We start from the raw sequence: 20,439 nt of genomic DNA on the forward strand, positions 1-20,439 counted from the left end.
GCCTTGGGCAAACATGGTGGTACACCTGAATATGTTTCTTTAAAAAATTATTCGTAAAATACGTACTGTGTCTACCTTGATGACACAGAGATATATCAATCTCTACAATACATACATAGGTGTGTGTATATATATGTATATATTTAAACACAGACAAGTTTTGAAAATATTTCCATCCAAAAACTCAGGAATTTGTATGCCTGGGGTATACAGTTTTAAGATGTATATATGCTCTTTTCATCACACACCCCGTGTGCACAAGTGTTAGAATATTCAAAAATTTCATTATACTTTGTTTTGCATTTGTATTTCCATAGGATTAATGCATTTAGGAATGAGCCCCACAGAGCCACAGTGCTGTAAACTTGCAGGATCCAAAACCTACTGTGTGCGTTCACAAAAGCAGACTTTGATAATCTGTCAAAACCTATGCACACAAACAACAGCAAGAAAACTGCACATCCAGCTCTACGTGAAGTTTAATGGTGGTGGCTGTCTTAAGTTTTTTTTGCAAGTAGCTCACAAATTGAGCGTATTTTCAATGGAAATGTCTTTAAGATTAATGAGGGTTTTTTGTAAACTCCAATGTTTTTGTTCAAATAGACTGAAATGTCAAAACAGCAAATGTCAAAATACTCTGAAAAAGGGTTCAATCTTGCTAGAAAATAAAGTCCATTGGCAGAGTCAAGTATAGTTAATACAGGGTTCTGGATTATCCTAGGTGGAGGAGGTGTACTCACACTAGAACTTTCAAGCAATTTCATGTTTTCTTCCTATTAGTGGATTAGCTAGCCCTAAATATTAATTATCTCAGTTGATGACAAGTAAAAAAACCCCCATGCTTCTGGAATCAGAGTGAATTACTCTTAAACACTAGTAGCAAGATTACAATCACTGTTTGCATTCTGCATATCAACTACAGATCACTGAAAGTTTCCTGTTGCACTGCAGCAAGAAAGCGTAACACAAATAAGCTTAATTTGCTGCAAAGTACAGCAAGATACTTTGGTAATCTTACACAAATTTCATACCGGAACTTGTTACAGTGAGTTCAATTTGATCTTTTAATGTAATACAGTACATTTTTATAAACTTGACATTATCATTGCAGAAGAGCATGCTAACTGAATGTTAGCAATTTATCTTTTATACATAATTATATTCTACTGTAGCTACTGTACGCAGATCTCAAAATGTTAGTACATAAAATATTCATTTTCTTTATATGAGATGAGAATGAACTTAGAAGAGGTTTGAATATAAGAATGAAATATTTGCTGTGCCTATTTCTCAAGAAATAATGAATTACACATTATAACCCAAGAAATCAACATTTAAATTGCAAAACTGTGTTTAAATTTACATTAAACATTATGATCAGTAATGTGCATCAATATTTGATGTTTAACCTAATCATGTTTATGCACATAAAGCCTTAAGAGTCTGCAGCAGTTTCAGCATCAATTTTTCATATTTTTGTATAAAATGGACTTAAAGGTACATCTTCCATAAATGTTTTCAGTGCAATTTTGTCAAAAAGGAAAATATAAAGCTCACTTTCAATCATTTTATACCATTAAAAAAAACCCAACAACTTGCATTTGCACTGCTGAAGCATAAGTAAGCAAGTTCTGTTGTGCCAACTATTTAAAAGTCAATCCAAATCAATCATAACTGCCTTTTTAGGCAGCACTTCCCCCTTATCCATAGGTATAAATTTTGAAAAGCTGAATACTGGAGGGGAGGGAAAGTTAAGCAGAGGCAGAATAATCTAATTGTTTATAATACCTTTCTCCATTGGTTAAAAAAAAAAATCATAAAAAATTCTAAAGGCTTCTTTACTTGTGATCTTCTAGTTTGGAAACTGGAAAATCCGTGTTTTATTATTACCCTTTCCTGTAACCTTTAAAGGCCGCCTTGCAATTATAATTTATTTATTGATAGATTCTATGAAAATGCTCCATTATTCAGCAAGATAAAATTTTCTTAAATTTGAAACTGATTTTTTCACGTTGTCAACTGTACGGGAACCAGAGGGAGAACAGCACCTGAAATTATAATCTGTGCTTGGCTAAGCATAGTGTAGTAACATATATATTTTGGTTCAAAAACAGTTTGTAAACTGTAAAACTGCATACAGGATACTGCTTTAAGTATTTTGTTTCTATTTTTTTGCAGATTATACCTAAAAAAAACCAACCAAAACCCAAACTCTCTATAGTAGCACAAAATAAAAATGGAGCTTCATTCAAATCTTGAATACCTTGACTGCAATAATCGGCAGCTGGTTATTCAAGAAAAACTTAGCTCTTCATACCAAAAAAATTTGGCTCAAAACCCAAAAATTAAACAAAAAGTTACAATAAACTCTCAATAAAAGGTTCTCTCATGAGGCAACCTACCATATACTACTGCTAAATATGAGTTTCCAAAAAAACATTACATCCCATTTTCAGCACATTTTTCATAAACATGCAACTTCACTATAAAATACAAAACACTTGGCTCTCAAGAACAGGTTTATAAAGACACACTGCATCAATAAAATTTTTCTTTGTGATTAACTTTACATTGTAATAAGAACTGTATTTTCACTAATGTTTATATATCAGATTTCATATTATAATGTAGTAATAATTTGCTCTTTGTGAACATCATGTTCAGAAGGAAATATCTATACACATTAACATACTAGACTATTAAAAACTCAGTTACAGAATTTTATTGATACAGTAGATTAATAAAAACTGATAGGGGAAGATAAAATGGGTAGGGTATTCAGTACATTATTTAATAACACACTTTTAGAATTAAAATATTTTAAATCCTTTTTGAATTTTCAATGCCACTAGAAGTCCAGAGAAGTCTGGCATCAATACTGAGGTGTAAAACAAACAACTTCCTTCACAATTTGCATCTCTTGTATTACTCTATCCAACATTGTTCAACTGTAAAAGAAAGTAATTTAGCACCTCTGATGATAGGTAGGTGCCTAAAGGTAAACACTAGGTTAAATTCGTGAAGGAAGGAAAGTTTATTTTATTCTTCTTCTCAACAAACAGCGGCTTAAGAAAGTGGCACTATTTGTTCAACTGATTTTTTTTTCACAGTTAAATGTCAACAAGAGTACAAATATGAACACTGACAGATATTGCTTGAGATCAATTTTCAACAAACTGTTCTTTTTTAAATCAATAGATCCAATAAACAGTGGGGTACTGTCAGTTTAAAGCCGCAGATAAAAGCTATACAAGCACTTCAGAAGTCAGAAACATTAAAAAAAGAACTATTTACAGTTTTCTTCTTTAGTTCGTATGTCTACAAAGCCAGCGCACATTACACTTCACAAAAATCCACAGTTAATGATATCAACATGTGTGTGGCTAAAGCTCGTGACCTAGGGACTGCAAATGCAGGGGCAGTAAAAGTAAAATAAGTTTTGTCTTTTTTTCAGCAACCCCATTTGCGCACTAACAGCTTCATTCAGTCTCAAGCTCTACATTAAACGCATTCTTCAAAGCTTTCACCGGGAAGGCTGATAACTACATGCTCACTCATCGCCTTTCCCTTTTGGAAGTTCTGCGACGGACCTGTTTGGAGAAGTTTGAAAAATTCAAGAATAAATATATTTTATAATGGAAAAAGTCCTTAGTCTCACAATAATGTCTGAGTAACTGCATACAGCGTCATTCATCACTCATCTTAACCACAGGTACGAGTTTCAGTTAATGACGAGGACATCACTTCATTTGCTGCATCCTTTAAGTATTCAAAAATAATCTAGTTTCCTTTTCCAGAGTTTTCATACATGCAGATGCTCCAATCATCATGTATGTTCAAAAACGTGAAGGCATTCAGTTATGGTTTTAGTATTACTACTAACGTTACTGATGTATTTGTATGAAATAAATATAAAAAAGAAACTTAATTTAACATATTTGCATATGCTGGTAAGAGAAAGAATTGGTTTAGGATTCTGCTCCAAGATCCTGTACTCATTTTCAGTACTATTCATATTGTGTGTTTGTTTTGTACAAAGAAATATTATTTACTATTATAATCTAGCTGAGAACAATGGGCATGAGCTACCTGGGAAATAATTCCCAGGCAGACAGCTAACAAAAGCTATACAGAACAAAACATTTAAGATGCTCGACAAAAACTCAAAACCTGACATTTTCTAAGAAATGCAGCTTCTCTGGGAAACTACGGTGCAGCGTCACTATACAGCAGCAGCAGTTGACAACCACCTCATTCATTTTAAAGGAGGAAGGCTAAGTTTAAGAACAGAAATCATTCTCTGAACATCAATACACAAAGGACACAACAAAGACTCACAAAGAATATCTCAGGCATTTCTCTTACATTGATTGTGGAAACTTCCTCTTCTTCCATTACTTCTTCCTGGGGAATGTCATCACTGACAGGTGAACTGCTCTGAAATACATCCATCTCTTCACTAGATTCATTCTCTTTACTGGCTGCTTGTTTGGAACGTCCCGCACGACTACGATCAGAAGAAAAATAAAGATCAGTTTCACAGTATGTGGGTCTGCACATTTATAAACTGCAGGAGAGCAAACACTCTACTGTACAAGAACAGCAGCTTTAAAAAAATTCATGTTATATAATACTTCTGTCTTGCATACCTATCTAGTTCATCCATACATGGAATGAAAGAAGTGGAAACTAGGAGGGTGGACAACAGCATTTGAAAACCAAATTCTTCCAGAACAAAGGGCTAGAAATACAGAGTTGAACAATTTTTGCCTCTATAGACAAGAGAGATTTCTCTCTTTGATGCCAGAACACAGGCCAAAGAAAGATGACACAACAGTAATCGGTGAACAGGAAAAGCCAAACAGCCAGAGACAAATACTTGGGTTTGTTGGTTTTTTTTTTCACCTTCTATTCAATTCCATGAACAGATGCACTCTACTAGGAGTTTATACACAACAAAATGTGAGTAACTGCATTTATGTTTTTACAGACCTGCAAGAGCCCACGTTGCTACTTATGAAATTAACCCTATAATAACGCAAATCTTCCAAGCTAGCTCATGCTAAGAGCTAGGGAAAGTTAGGATAGCAATACCTTAATCAGACCAGCCCACAATATCTTATACTGTCTTAGTCATGGGAGCTGAACCAGAAGCAAAAAGCACCCATTTGCTTAAAATGACAAGTAGTCCCCTGTCATGCCTTAAAAAAAAGCCAACTAAATATGTACCCAGAACTGCACAGCTGCACCCACACTACCATTTTGGTTTGGGTCATTAGCACAGTTCAGGGTCGGATCACTGAATCATCCTGCTTACTGTGGGTGCAGCCTTGGTGCGCCCGAGCTAAGTAACTTTGTGGATAAAATCAAACCAGAAACTCCATTCCAGGCAGACAAACATACACTTCAATTCCCAGCGGGGGCATACAGGTCCTAAACAACCGTCATCTAACAGCAACAAAGCATGCATGTGGTGTGAATTTTCAGTCCTGAGAACACATTAAAATCTATACAAAATAAAATCTCTGAATTGCAAATAGTAATTAGTACAGTGGGTGTTTCAGCACCATCCAAGCAACATGACAACCTTTGAGAAACAATACAAATTAGCCCAGCTCAAGCCTTCCAAGACTGATAAAAGCAACAGAATTGAAAAGGAAACGGAAGAATTATTCACCAGCTAAGTTCATCTTTTTCACATATTACAAAAATAAGCCGGTTCACATGTGCTAACTGGTAACCCAATTAGCCATCAGAAATACATTATCCACTATCACCTCATAGGTAAAATCCTAAATTCTTACGTCAAATCCATCCCCAAGGAGCCCAGAAAGCTTTAAGCATTTGAATTAAATATATTCTGTCTTGTGGTACACAGTTCTGCTCAGTCTATCAGCTCCCTTCAGTTCAAACTGTGGTAGATATGTACGTAAAACGCAGAGAAAGGTCTGCCTACAATGCACTTTGAGGATGAGGAATTACTGTCGTCTCACCTTCTTCTTGCAGAATCGGAAAAAGGATAGTTAAAATTTGGGTGATCTGATCACAAAAAAATAAAAAATACACACAATATTTTTTTGGATGAAATCTAGAACAGACCCAACAACTCTGAACACTGAAACAACTTACTTGGGCTCCTCAGGCCAGGAACAATATACGTACACATGAACAAGAGCTATGCCGCTGTTACTGACCACGTGTACTGATACCGTTTACCTTCTGTTTAAAATGGGGTCAAAAAAACACACTGAGTTCACTGAGAAGTGAATCAGAAGCTACTTAAGTATTCGCTGAAGCACGTCTTTGGCAAATGGCACATAGCACAACACCCAACATAACTTGCTGGCATGTCTTCTCTGCGTGGCAGTAGCAGCTTCCAACTCTTGTTCCTGCACATATAGCAGTGATTTCTGTAGTAACCCAGACAGCACTGGGACCTCTACTTCTGGTTACAGTGTAAAGGAGCAGGAGAGGTCTGACCCGAGCCAGGGAAACAGAACAGTGGAAAGGTCGGGATATTGTGTGTGCAAAATGCTAGAACATGAAATGCTGTGTGAAGCTACAACTGAACTGAGGGTACACAACTGTTTAAGCAAAGATCTCTGGCATGGAAGATCTCCAGAGACAGGCAAATCAGTACATTGAACTGCCAGAGGAAGATCAACATGACGCTAATCAAGCCCAGAAGCTAGAACAACCACCGCGTAATACAGTATGTCAGACTTAAGATGTGTGTAAGTAGCGCGCTAAGTAATGTATCACCAGGTTCTGGAAAAGTATCTTGCACATCTGTCCCATGAGCTGCAGTTTGGTACCAGTGGACGGATAAGTCCTGTCCACTTGTACCCCTCTGCTTTACATATATTCCATATACACGTACAGAAAAGGTAGAGATACCTGTAGCTTCCTACAGTAGGCACAAGAAAACGAAGATAGCCACAGAATTTACCTTTATTTTGGAGCTTAATACACCTCAGAACTTTCCAGAGCTACTATCCTTCATAGATTGTAGCACATTTTATTCATTTGGAAATGATTGAAGTGGATAATAAGAAGGCCACAAATTAGAAAGTAAGTGAATATTTATCTAAGGAGAATCAGAATAAACTCATTTCTCCACAATACTGTTTCACCACAGTAACAATTTGATTCTTCCTCCCCATCCAACAACAAATGGGAGCATTTTTCGACCCTTTAAGTCCTAACAAAGCCTTGTCTTCAAGGCCTTCATGTGCTTGATAGTCTTTTCTCCTAGAAGAGCAAAAGCTGTATATATGCTACCTGAGCGCATTAAAGATACTCGTAGCATCTTGCTCTGATTTGAGATGGTCTAGGAGAAGTAGCTAGGGAAGACATTTTAGAAATAACAATGGCAATTTATCTTCTTAACTGTCAATTAAAGTATTCTGAAATATTTTCAGTAAATGATTGTTTGGGGGCACAGAGGCATATTTTTAATTTTCACTAAACACAAATTTAGAAAATATTCACCACTTACACTTTTTTTTGCTGTGATGGTGGTGTTTTTGATGGCCTTCCTCGTCTTTTCTGTGGCGTAGACTGTGCTGATTCAACTGTACTAGTTTCAGATGGTTCTGCTCTGTTTTGAGGAAGACCCAAATTGCAAAGTATCAAATTATAACTAACGTCCAAGGATAAAAAAGATGCAGCTTACAAGAAGACGGACTTACCTCTGCTGTGTTCTTTTCTGCGTCCTATTTTGCCTGCCTTTTGGTTTTTGTTCAATGTTTTCAGTTTGTCTTTCTTCCTCCTCCTCCTCCTCCTCTGCTGCAGCTGCTGGTGGTTGTTTTTTTTTGCTCCTTTTTGATGACTTTGCTACTGGTTCTTCCTTTGGTGTTCCCCCATTGTTTGCTTTGGGAGGGCGTCCTCTTCTTCCTTTCTTTGGTGGACTGTTCTGTTCATCCTCACTTTCTATTACATCTTCTTTTAGCCTTTTTTCCTCTTGCCATTGTGTTTCATCAGGTTCTGAAACAACTGCAGGTCTCTTCCTTCCCCGTTGACTACCTCTAAGTTTCTGCTCTTGACCCAGTTTATTCAGGTCGTCTATGCTTAGTTTCTCTTCTGAATCTGTAATAGCTGCTTTCTTCCTTCCTCTAGGCTTCTCCATCTCTGACTGAAAAGGTAAGATTGCATGTTTAAATTAAAAAAATTAAGCTGCCGTAATAAATTTTCACATATGCAAAAGATACAGAAACTTCCCCCAACAAGACAAAGAGCCTTCAAGTTACAAAAGTTGTTTACTAAGATTGTCTACCATAACCATTTAGAAAACCTTTACAAAAGTATAATACACATACATACATATAAAATGCCAGACAAAAGAGAAAGATTATTTCAAAGGTGAGCAGTTAAAACACTGAATTGTGTGATGTCTTCCTCATTTGTATCCTCAGCTGTTGTCAAACACAATTGGCTAGAATATCCGTAACTGCATTTTTATCAATTACAGAATAGTTTGGGTCTGAAGGGACCCCTAAAGATCGCCTCATTCCAACCCCCCTGCCCTGGGCAGGGACACCTTCCTCTAGACCAGGCTGCTCACAGCCCCATCCAGCCTGGCCTTGAGCACTGCCAGGGATGGGGCAGCCACAGCTGCTCTGGGCAACCTGTGCCAGTGCCTCACCACCCTCACTGTAAAAAAGCTCTCCCTTATGTCCAATCTAAACCTTCCCGCTTTCGGTTTAAATCTGTTGTCCCTTGTCCTGGCACTACAGGCCCCGGTAACAAGTCTTTCTCAGTCTTTCTTACAAGCCCCCTTCGTATATCGACAGGCCTCAATAAGGTCTCCCTGGAGCCTTCTCCAGGCTGAACCACCCCAACTCTCCCAGCGTTTCCTCACAGGAGAGGTGTTCCAACCCCTGGCTGCTTTTTGCGGCCCTCTCCTCTGGACCCCCTCCAACAGCTCCGTGTCTGTCTTGTAACGGGGACCCCAGAGCTGGACGCGGGACCACAGGTGGGGTCTCACCAGAGCAGAGGGGCAAAGTCACCCTCCTTGACCTGCTGGCCACGCTGCTTTTGGTGCATCCACGGATGCAGTTGGCTTTCTGGGCTGCAGGCCCAAATTGCTGGTTCACGTCCAATTCTTCGTCCACCGGTGGCCCCGAGTCGTCCTCTGCAGGGCTGCTCTCAATCCCTTCACCCCCCAGTCTGTACTGGTGGTGGGGATGGCCCTGAGTCAGGTGCGGGACCTTGCGCTTGGCCTTGCTGAGCTCATGAAGTTCACATGGACCCACTCCTCAAGCCTGGCAAGATCCCTCTGGATGGTATCTCTTCCCTCAATTATATCAAGAAAGGCAGAACCCTTTCTGAATCATAAGTTTCAGAACAGAAGCTATTCCTTCACCTCTCCATGCTTTAGTTCACTAAGCGCACAATAAAGAGCCATAAAGAAAGCAAAGATTTCAATATGCAGCTATTGGGGCCAGAAGACGACTCCTATCAACCCTACTCGTGGAAAAAAGTCACCATTTCATGGGGACCATGACCATTCATTTTGGACCATTTCATGGTCCAAAAGTCTAAATACTTACAGAATTTCAGTTTCATAGCAATGTTTACTTGAAACTGACATTACTGGATTTCAACACATACAAACACTCATTTATTAGTATTTACCCATTGCAATTTAATCTACATAATAACAGTTATGCCACTCAAAACCCAAACCAACTTAAAAGAAATTGAAGGACAATAATTACACTAGAAGAAAATAAGAAAAATATTTGAACAATGATGTCACCTTGTGTCAGTTCATGACTTCAGTGATGAAACTGTTGATCTAGATCACTGATATCCTTGTTTACTCCCTGTTCTATTTGCTTTTGCAGTGGTTGTGCACATCTGTCACTGCAGCCGCTTTTACTAGGTAAGCAGTTGTAGGCAAGTTACAAAGTATAGTTTCTCCCTCGGGTTAAACGCTGTCCTACAACTTTAGAACTAACATGTTACTATCTGGACAAACATCCTGAATAGTGAGATCTTTAAAACATGGGCCCTTCTGCTCCCCAATTAAAATTCTGCTTCTCAGTTAATGCTTGCTATAATCTGCTCCCCAGCTCCACAACACCAAGGAGTTCTGAACCAATGACCTTAAGCAGCTTGCTTACATATTCAAAGTGAAATACAAATGACTTCAAAATTAAATACTGAACTGTATTCACTTTATCACTTAGCTTTGTCAGTTACCTACTCAACCTAATGCTTCTAAACACAAATTGCATGCCAGCAGCTGTTAGGACTCCCAGACTTTTCAAGCTTTACAGCTGAAATGACAGATTGATACAGGAAGGATCAGAAGTGTTATTTTTTTGACAAAAGATTCCTCATTTTTCTGATTTTGCTATAAGCCAGTTTGCTTTTCCCACAAGATGCCACAGTATAAGATGGTTATTTACACTTCAAGACAAACAAAAATTCAGAATGTTTTTACTAGTTAGTAGCTTATGGCCAAGCAACCTAGAAAAATGCAACAGACTGACGTAATGACAGAACAGAGAAAGTCAGAGACAGTCAAAAAAATAAAACAGCAGTGACAGCAGGTATAGGACAGCCTTAATGCATTCTTAAAAGTCCAATTATAATGAATCGATTGTTCGTACGCATACCCCAAAGACAACAAAACTTACAGACTGCCAACTATCATTAAGGCACAAGGAATCATCGTTTACTAGTGGTATATGAAATTCTTATTATTTGAACTGCTCTCAGAACTACAATACAATTACAATTTTCTTCAGCGGTTTATTTTTCTGTATTCTGATACAGGTGTAAAAACTGCTTGAGACAATATTTAGCTTGTCTATAGTTTCATTAAGATATTAAAGCACTACATCTGAGTGAAAGTAAAAATAATTTGTTATATCTTCATTAGGAACCTTTAACAATACTGATCTACAGAAATACAGAAATCCATTAGTAAGGACAAGGCCACCACTTTTGAAGGCCTACCACTCTCAAAGGCCTTGGTTAGTGGTCATTCACAACCTCTCTGAGACACATACATGTAATTTCCCCTGGATGATCCTACCACTGTAAAAGAGCATAGCAAGGACACCATCCTGATACCCCTTGGGGTTCACTATTCTCACAGAACAGTTTATTTAACAGCAAAGGCAACGTGCTTCTTAATGATTAAGGCTATTTTACATCATACTGCATTGTATTTGTCTGTAAGTATCAGTTAGTTAGCTTACTCTGCCCTAAAAGCCTGCTGCAGACCATGTCACGCACAACCAGACAGCTTTAAAGTCATGCTGCAACCTCTACTTGTGATACCTGGCATTCAGAACCAAGCTTTTTCCTGCCTTCACTGCGGTACAAGTTGCATGCAAGAAAACAGAATCCATATGGCTATTCAGATAAACTCTTCCTTGAATTATAAATCAAATGTCGAACCATGATGCCCTCTTGGTATTCTAGGTAACCAGAAAAGTAACAGTTGCTATTCCTTAACGCTGTTGAAAGGAAGACACATCTGGCTGGAAAAAAGAGACCATACCTTAGCACCAGTGACAGGACAGTACAAAAAAAAGGCGAGAACTATAATGCATCAAAACTGAGGTATTATCATTTTGCTAGTTACAAGCAAGAAACCATGTATGATACAAACTTCTACAACCTCAGAAGGCAATCTAAAATTTCAGACAGGTTAAACTGCTCTTCCAAAACTCCAGTACAGTTGATCATTCTCAAACTAATCCAATTAATTCTTCCAAAGCTGTATTTCAAGTAAAAGTCAAGCATATGCAAAAAAAAAATAAATTAATGCTGTATTGGAGAAAAGTTGTCCAAGGAAGCTATCAACTTGAACATGATCCCAAATGTTTTACCGACAAACCCTGAGAATGAGACAAATTGCAGACTAATTCTCATCCACCTAGCTCCAGCAAAATCTACCCATCAATACTACCAATATCCTGCAAATTGTAACCGATAACCTTGAAAGATTACAGGAGCTGTCAGTACAATGCAAAAGTAATGCACACACAGGCCCTCTCTGCCTCAGCTTTCTATAGTAAAGAAACTTTCTATAGTAAAGTACTCTGGGTACCCAACCCCTGAGCTGGAAGACAGGGACAGGGAGCAGAATGAAGCCCCCACAATCCAAGGGGAAATGGTCAGTGACCTGCTGCACCACTTAGACACACACAAGTCTATGGGGTTGGATGGGACACACCCGAGGGTACTGAGGGAGCTGATGGAAGGGCCCACCAAGCCACTTTCAATCATTTATCAGCAATCCTGGCTGACTGGGGAGATCCTGGTCAGCTGGAAGTTAGCAAACATGACACCCATCTACAAGGGTCAGAAGGAGGATCCAGAGTACTACAGGCCTGTCAGCCTGACCTCGGTGCCAGGGAAGGTTGTGGAGCAGGTCATCTTGAGTGCCATCACTTGGCATGTACAGGACAACCAGGGGATCAAGCCCAGCCAGCCATGGGGTTATGAAAGGCAGGTCCTGCTTGACAAACCTGACCTCCTTCTGTGACAAGGTGACCTGCACAGTGAGTGAGGAGGGAAAGGCTGTGGATGTTGTCTACCTGGACCTTAGTAAAGCCTTTGAGACCGTTTCCCACAGCATTCTCCTGGAGAAACTGGCTGCTCACAGCGTGGGTGGCTGCACTCTATGCTGGCTTAGAAGCTGGCTGGCTGGCTCAGCCCTAAGAGTGGTGGCAAATGGAGTTACATCCCACTGATGGCCGGTCACAAGTGGTGCTCCCCAGGGCTCAGTGTTGGGGCCAGTCCTGTTTAATCTCTTTATCCATGAGCTGGACGAGGGGATCGAGTGCACCCTCAGTAAGTTGGCAAACATCATCAAGCTGGGGGGGAGTGTTGTTCTGCTGGAGGGCAGGAAGGCTCTGCAGAGGGGTCTGGGCAGGCTGGGCCTATGGGCCAAGGCCAACTGTATGAGGTTCAACAAGGCTCAGTGCTGGCACAACAACCCCACACAACTCTACAGGTTTGGGGAAGAGCGGCTGGAAAACTGCCTGGAGGAAAAGGATCTGGGGGGTGGCATGGACAGCCAGCTGGGTATCAGCCAGCAGCGTGCCCACGTGGCCAAGAAAGCCACTAGCATCCTGGCTTATATCAGAAAGAGCATGGCCAGCAGGATAAGGGAGGTGATCATCCCCCTGTACTCAGCAGCACTGGTGAGGCCGCACCTCGAACCCTGGGTTCAGTGTCGGGCCCCTCGCTGCAGGAGGGACGTCGAGGGGCTGGAGCGTGTCCAGGGAAGGGCAGCGGGGCTGGGGAAGGGGCTGGGGCACAAGTCTGATGAGGAGTCGCTGAAGGAACTGGGGTTGTTGAGCCTGGAGAGGAGGCGGCCCACAGGGGACCACTCTTACCAGCTACATGTAAGAGGTTATAGGAAGGTGGGGGTCGGTCTCTTCTCCCAAGTAACTGTCCTGGTTTTGGCTGGGACACAGTTAATGTTCTTCTTAGTAGCTGGTGCAGTGCTGTGTGTTGGCCTTGGTGTGAGAATAATGTTGATAACACACTGATGTTTGTAGTTGTTGCTGGGTAATGTTTATACTAAGTTAAGGATTTGTCAGTTTCTCAGGCCCTGCAACTGAGAAACAGGTAGGGGACACAGTCGGGACTAGCCAAAGGGATATTCCATACCGTAGAATGTCATGCTGAATATATAAAAGAGGGGAATGAAGAAGGAAGCGGGGGGGGACAACACTCAGAGTGATGGTGTTTGTCTTCCCAAGTAACCATTATGCATGATGGAGTTCTGCTTTCCTGGAATGGCTGAACAGCGGCCTGCCAGTGGGAAGTGGTGAATGAATCCCTTGTTTTGCCCTGCTTGCATGTGTGGCTTTTGCTTTACCTATTAAACTGTCTTTATCTCAACCCATGAGTTTTCTCTTTTACCCCTCTGATTCTCTCCCCCATCCCACTGTAGGAGGGGAGTAACTGAGCAGCTGCATGGTGCTTAGCTGCCAGCTGGGGTTAAATCAAGACAGTGACAAGCAACAGGACAAGAGAAAACTGCTTCAAGTTGCACCAGGGCAGGTTTAGATCGGGTATTAGGAAAACTGTCTTCACTGAAAAGGTGGTCAAGCACTGGAACAGGCTGCCCAGGGAGGTGGTTGAGTCACCATCCTTGGAGGTGTTTAAAAGACTTGTAGTTGTGGTGCTTAGGGACCTGGTTTAGTGGTGGACTTGGCAGTGCTGGGTTAATGGTTGGACTCTGATCTTGAGGGTCCTTTACAACCTAAATGATTTTATGAAAAACAGACAAACAACCCTTTTTTTCATTGCATTTTCACATCCAACTCTAAGCACATTTTCCAGTAGTTTATAACATTAACTCAGTTTCATGTTTCAGCATATTTTCTTGAATGACATCAAGTACCACCACATTAATTTTTGTTTTAAAGTCCTTAAAGTGAAAGATCTGCAATGCAACCAAACAGCTCACCCTTACAAGATCAGAGTCGTCCCTTTTGTCAGTTTTCTTCCCTGGTAAGGGCGAAGCCAGTGTGAATTCTTCATTTTCACTGTGGTCCATTTCAGTACTGTCAAGCCTAGAACAAATAAACATTTATTTTCCTCATTATTATAACACAGTGGGAAATCATTAAAAAAAATATATCAAGAACAACAATCTTCACAAGTCAATCTACTCCTAAACCATGTACAATCTGGCAGAAAAAAAACTTTTACTCTGGCTACTATAGACACCATATATCACAAGCCAGAACATCTAAATCTCAGGATAAAAGGTGTCAATAGTAAGCCAAGCTGAATTTTCTTTCTTTGCAGGGAAAGATAAGCAGCTTTTTGAAACAGAAGCACCTTACTGAGTTTCAAGAGATCTGCATACACTTCCCTATACCAGTCAAAGATCCTCACAGACAGACCAGCCAAAGTATGCACACTTGCCTGTGGTGAGGTTTAGGCAATAAACTGGCAGATCTAAATTTCAGAGACCAGTTCATCCCTCAGGTTTCTGCTGTTAGAGCCACATTTCATTTTTATTTCAGTTTCTACGTTATGTAAATGTGGACAATAGTACCTCCTGTGTAAAACACTGAGGCCCACAGATAAAACGACATATACAAACACCAATACTCAAGTAATTTCATTGCATCTGTGCTGGGGCAGGTAGAAGCAACATTTTTAGACAACAGGCATGTTTTTCAATGAAAAGAAATATGCTATGCACTGAATGGAAAGTGTTATTCAAACATACAAACTGTTAACTCCCTGGCCCGGGCACTGCATAGACCGAGAAAGATGTTCTCACTCCAAGTATAACATCTGTAATAACTGTGATGTAATTGGAAGCTCAGTTTTTATACATAGTCTTAACAGATGCAAGCTCGCCAGTATATGTTCAGTCAGACTGAACTGGAAATGCCATGCATACCAAATAATTACCATCACTTCTACAGGACTTTTCTTCTTTGGTACCTCCATGCAAAACGCTAATGAGTTTAACTTAGGTGAACTGGGGAGATCATGAAAATGACAGAACATATCAGGCTGCAAGTGCAGCATTTTAGTTGGTTTTTTTTTTTAAATGAACTGGGGGTAGAACAGTATTGGTCTCGGATTCATTTTGCTAGAAACAGAGAACAATCTGGATTCCAACCTGTCTGTAGCCAATAATGTATTTCAGCATGTGAACCTGCATGACTTGTAATAAATAAGCCTTTCTGTGGACTCTTGAACTCTTCCATGTAGTTGAGTACGTCTGGTAAAACACTACATTGTATTTATAATTGATACTATATATTAAATAGCCACAGAAGCACCAAATGAGAAATGTTATTTCCAAACATAACATTTCCTCACAGTCTTGAAGGAATGTGAGAAAGTATGAATAGTGGGCACTATACAACCTCTAAGTGTCTGGAAAAAAAAATTGATAACGTGACTTTTAGTTAAAAAATTAACATATGAAGATACAGTAACTAAAGAGTAATCTAAAAAATTGACACAGAACAAGCTACGGTTTTTAAAGACAGATAACTAGAAGACTTCTGTAGCATTACGGTACATTCTCCTCTCTATTACAGAAGGAATCTAACATCCAAACATATTCATCTGCAAAGTCCAGAACGAATTTAGAGAGGAAGAAGACACGTGGGATCACCACAGTGGCCTAGCAGTCCTCACTGTCTATGATACGTTGTTAATATTACAGCAGGCCGCCAGGAACTGCAGGTGTATGCATACATACACATTTGTATATATGCGTGTATAAACATACACACATGTCAGGGGATTATATATCTCTCTATAAAATAAACATGAGGCTCTCCTTCCATCCTACAGCCAAATTTGGATGTGATTTGATTCTAGGTTGTTGGGGTTTTTTAAAGCAAATTTATTTCTGGGGTTAGAAAGCCGAATTCATGGTTTCAGTTACACCAACATGGTACTATAACTTTACTTCAAATAAGATAATAGAATTCTGTTTCTCACTTAGAAAACATTCTAGAAAAATTCAAAGTTTCCATTACAAATACTTGAAATATCAAAGCTCCTTTGTTGTCTACCAACCTCCCTTTGATCCTTCCTGGAGAGCTTGGATTTGAACTGCTGCTGGCATTGCTTACAGTTTCCATTCGTGAAGATTTGGATTGAGACTGCTTGCCTGCTGACGAAAGAGGCTTATTAACTGCTCCAAGAACATTGGCTGCTTTGGGCTGAAACCAAAAATATATTTCCTTTATTTCAAGCTACACATTTAGATATTGTTAACATGTACAGTATTTACAATTTTACAGATTTCACTTTTTGCAATCAGTATCTTAATTTTAACACAAAGCAATAAACATTTGCACATGAAAGTTACAACAGACACCAAAAGGAAGCTGACAAAGCTGTAATCTAATAGCTAGCTGCCACCAAAAATGGTGGTATTCTCTCTATGCTTATATTCTGTCCTCTTCTCATTGATAGTACTGGGTGCTCACCTGACCTTGCAGTAAGCCACTTCAGCACTTTTTGTGCAGTTTCCTTTCTGCTGATCTAGCTGCCTGATCCAGCTCACCATTTAGATTAGGCAAGCATCTGTACTGGCAAAACAGAAATAGCAGTAGGACAGCCCTTTCAGCAAAGAACCCATTAAACTGGCTTAACTGTAATGGCAAACCACACTATTTTCAACTGGCAATGAATGAGAATCTCAAAAATCAAACACTGTGGAGAAGACTCTGATACTTCATGCACAGGTTTAAAAATGCCAGGCTTTTAGTAGGTGCCAAAACTTCCAGACACTGTTAAGCTTCAGGTTATTCATTTAACTGGATTATCTTTCAGACATGCCAAGTTATACTAACTTTTGAGAGAGCTGAAAGAGTTCAGTTACTTCTAAAGAGAATACACCTTTATGCCAAACACCCACGTACAAAAACATTGATTTAAAGACCATTCCCTATGTTTCTCATTATCTAGGACGATGCGTCTTCTATTTCAATATTAAAGTTTAGCTATGTTTGAAGTTAGCAACAGCTGAAAAATAAAAAGTTCAACAAGCACATCATAGCAGCTTTGCATGTCACTTTTTCTGAGATACGCACCATGGATGTGCTAGTTATACTTTTATAGCCAGAGGGAATTTTACACTTACACCAAAGATTCTCTCTGTACCGAGTACAAGAAAAACAGCATATCCCTTCCAAAAATAAACCTTGGAGAACAAAATCCAGTTTAAGAATGTACATCTATGAGTTTAGAACTTAACATTAATCAATAAAAAAATATAGAAAGAGCTCAAAAGAAGAGGTATGTTAAAATTCACACTGGAGTGGGCTTCCTACTAAGGAGGGACTAATGTTAACAGGGCTGCACGAACAGCTCCTCCCTTACCACAGAACCTACACTCAAAGCCTTGCTGCCCTCAGATGCTGTTCCACGCTTGTATCATCCCCACTAACAACCCACTCAAGCTAATCTTCCATTCCCAAAAATGAGACTCCCTAGACCAACTCACAATTCATGTTACTTTCATGATGGTCAAGCAACTAAAATTTTTGGTGGTCAAATACACTTCTGTTTGTTACAAAATTTCAGAACAACAAGAAAGGTGCTGGAGTACCCGGCACTAGAAATCTAAAATATAAAAATATAATAAATAATAAAAGCTACCTTAGGGTTCAAAAGAATTTATGTTAGGATAGATGAGAGAGATGAAGCTACTGGAGAGAGTCCAGCAAAGGGCCACGAAGATGAAGACGGGACTGAAGCATTTCTCATTTGAGGAAACTCTGAGAGAACAAGAGCTTTGGACTAGAGGACCTCCAGAGCTCCATCCTCAAACATTCTGTGACTTTTTGCAATACCACAAAACAAGTTTCTTCTTTAATATTGTCACAGTACATAGTGTAATATATTAAGTTTGGGACAAACTACCAGCAATTTTTTGTCAGAAACTGAATGACACGATATTGACTACTGATCAGAAACTGGAAGACACGCGGCTTCCTTTTAAAAACTTCTGTGCCTTTCAATAAGAAGTGAATCTCTATCTAATACATGGACTTCAAATAGATGTGCAATGCAGTGATGATATATAGTCCAATGAAAAAATGTTGGCTTTCAACTTCTAATCAAGAAGACGCTCCTGTACATGTGCGCTTTTTCCTAACTTGCATTTCTCCTCTATTAGTAAGTCACTAGCTTTCAGCTAATGCTTCAATAGAAGTTAAGGGTAATGAAGATGCAGTGCTGTTGTTTCTTTTGCAAGGTAGCAAACGAACGTTCTCCTGTAGTCTAGAACAGGACACATTAATCCAGATAAAAACTACAATTTGTCTTTTCCTTTACTAGACTTTAGTTTTACTCTAAAGAGTACCTGGGTTTAGTTTTACTGAAGAACAAATATTGTTCTTTGCCATTCAACAACATGCATTTTTAGAAAGAATAAATATAACCATAATATAACCATAGAAGAGCCAGATATCTTGTAAGATACTGTAAACTGGTATTGAGCTTTGCCAAAGATTAATTTATGTGCTTTTAAAAATCATTTATATTAGCGTTTTACATAGCTGTCACTTCATACACAATATTGCAGTCCTCTACAGAAAAAAAGATTAACCATTTTGGAAACTTGTCAAATATTATGGATATTCAAAAAAAAAAGTAAGATGACAGGCTTTGCCTACTGTTACCACAACCCGGTGTAAACAGCAGCAGTTTTCCTTTCTACCTGTCTCTTTCCACATCTTTACTAACATTTGGTATATAAACTTTTTGGGCAGAAACAATTTATTTTCTTAAACTTGAAGTGTTTCATTAGCTACATATCAGTTTTCTCAAAAAAAAAAAAAAAAAAAAAAAAGGAAAAAAAGAAATTAAAAAGAAAGAGGAATAAAAGCCAAACCAAAACCACGAACAGCACCAAAAAATCCCCCAAACCTCCCTGCCATACATACCTTTCCAGGAGTGAAAAAAGACTTCATTTCCGGAGGAAGATAATTTTTCGTGTTACTGAAATTCTGTAAGGAGGGTAGGGGGATGAGAAAGGAGGGGGGGGGGAAAAAAAAGAAAAAAGAAATAATAGATTAACAAGATATATACATTTTGGAAGTAATACCAAAAGACCTTCTTTACATCTTTTACGCTTTTGAACTTTTAAACCTAAACAAGAATATCTCAGGGAGGTAAGAAATCAGTGTGTGTACAAAAACATATACATACATAAGTTTTCAACTACATTGTAATAGGGAGAAGTCTGAAATTACAAAAACAATTAAAAGAACCCCTGAATTACAACTAAGAAAGATCTGAACAGACTTATCTCAGGGAAAAATTAAACGTCAAGTATACCTTGTCAGGTTGTGTAAAATATCTGGCTGGAAGCACAGGGTCTTTAGGGGATTCCAAACTGTATGTTGTACTCTTTGACATAATGATATTCATAGCTACATCACAGACCGTGTACAGTTTCTGTAAGTAATAGATTTAAAAACAAAACAAATAAGTTTAGAAGTTCATTGCAAATATTTAGAAAAGACAGTATCTTTTGAGCACAGAACTATGAGAACACACAGTTTAAAAGCAATCACCTTAAACATTTAACATTAGCCTGCATCTTAAACAGTGTATTGTGGGATAATAAAACATAGGAGCAAAAGACAAAAGCACTGTAGGCCCAGCAGTTGAAGAGAGCTAGCTAACATGATCTTTCTATGCTTCAGAACAGTATGTGCCATGGTTTCAAAGACAAAGCTTATTAAAAAAAAAATAATAATTCACCTCTGTGGGAAAAGCAGAAAAGTGACAAATCTGCACATTATATGATGCAAAAAACCCTCAAAAACAAGATCAGGGTTTGATACATTCACTACACAATACACACTGGAAACATCTAATGCATGTATTTTTCTTCCTATAATAAGCTTATTCTTGCACTTTTAAAATTAAATATTACAAAGCACTTCAGTGGATGATTTAAAC

The 20,439-nt window shown here is 38.9% G+C and overlaps 1 protein-coding gene across 4 annotated transcripts in view; it reads right to left on the reverse strand.

The window, feature by feature from the left end:
- Nucleotides 1-2,707: 2,707 nt before the first annotated feature.
- The window catches only part of PDS5B (PDS5 cohesin associated factor B), a 115,164-nt gene continuing 97,432 nt past the window's right edge, over nt 2,708-20,439 (reverse strand). The window contains exons 28-35 of one of the 4 annotated variants that reach the window (XM_040583538.1): nt 19,810-19,929; nt 19,416-19,478; nt 16,537-16,682; nt 14,453-14,552; nt 7,692-8,134; nt 7,499-7,600; nt 4,366-4,507; nt 2,708-3,590 (exon numbers count right to left, since the gene is read on the reverse strand). In XM_040583538.1, the coding sequence (XP_040439472.1) occupies nt 3,555-3,590; nt 4,366-4,507; nt 7,499-7,600; nt 7,692-8,134; nt 14,453-14,552; nt 16,537-16,682; nt 19,416-19,478; nt 19,810-19,929 (1,152 nt within the window). In that variant the 3' untranslated portion in view covers nt 2,708-3,554. Of the gene's footprint in view, nt 3,591-4,365; nt 4,508-7,498; nt 7,601-7,691; nt 8,135-14,446; nt 14,553-16,536; nt 16,683-19,415; nt 19,479-19,809; nt 19,930-20,439 lie in introns of all 4 variants that reach the window. The other 3 variants (XM_040583537.1, XM_040583541.1, XM_040583540.1) reach the window with 3 other exon arrangements.

Source organism: Falco naumanni, chromosome 2, assembly GCF_017639655.2.
Source record: "Falco naumanni isolate bFalNau1 chromosome 2, bFalNau1.pat, whole genome shotgun sequence".
NCBI lineage: Eukaryota > Metazoa > Chordata > Aves > Falconiformes > Falconidae > Falco > Falco naumanni.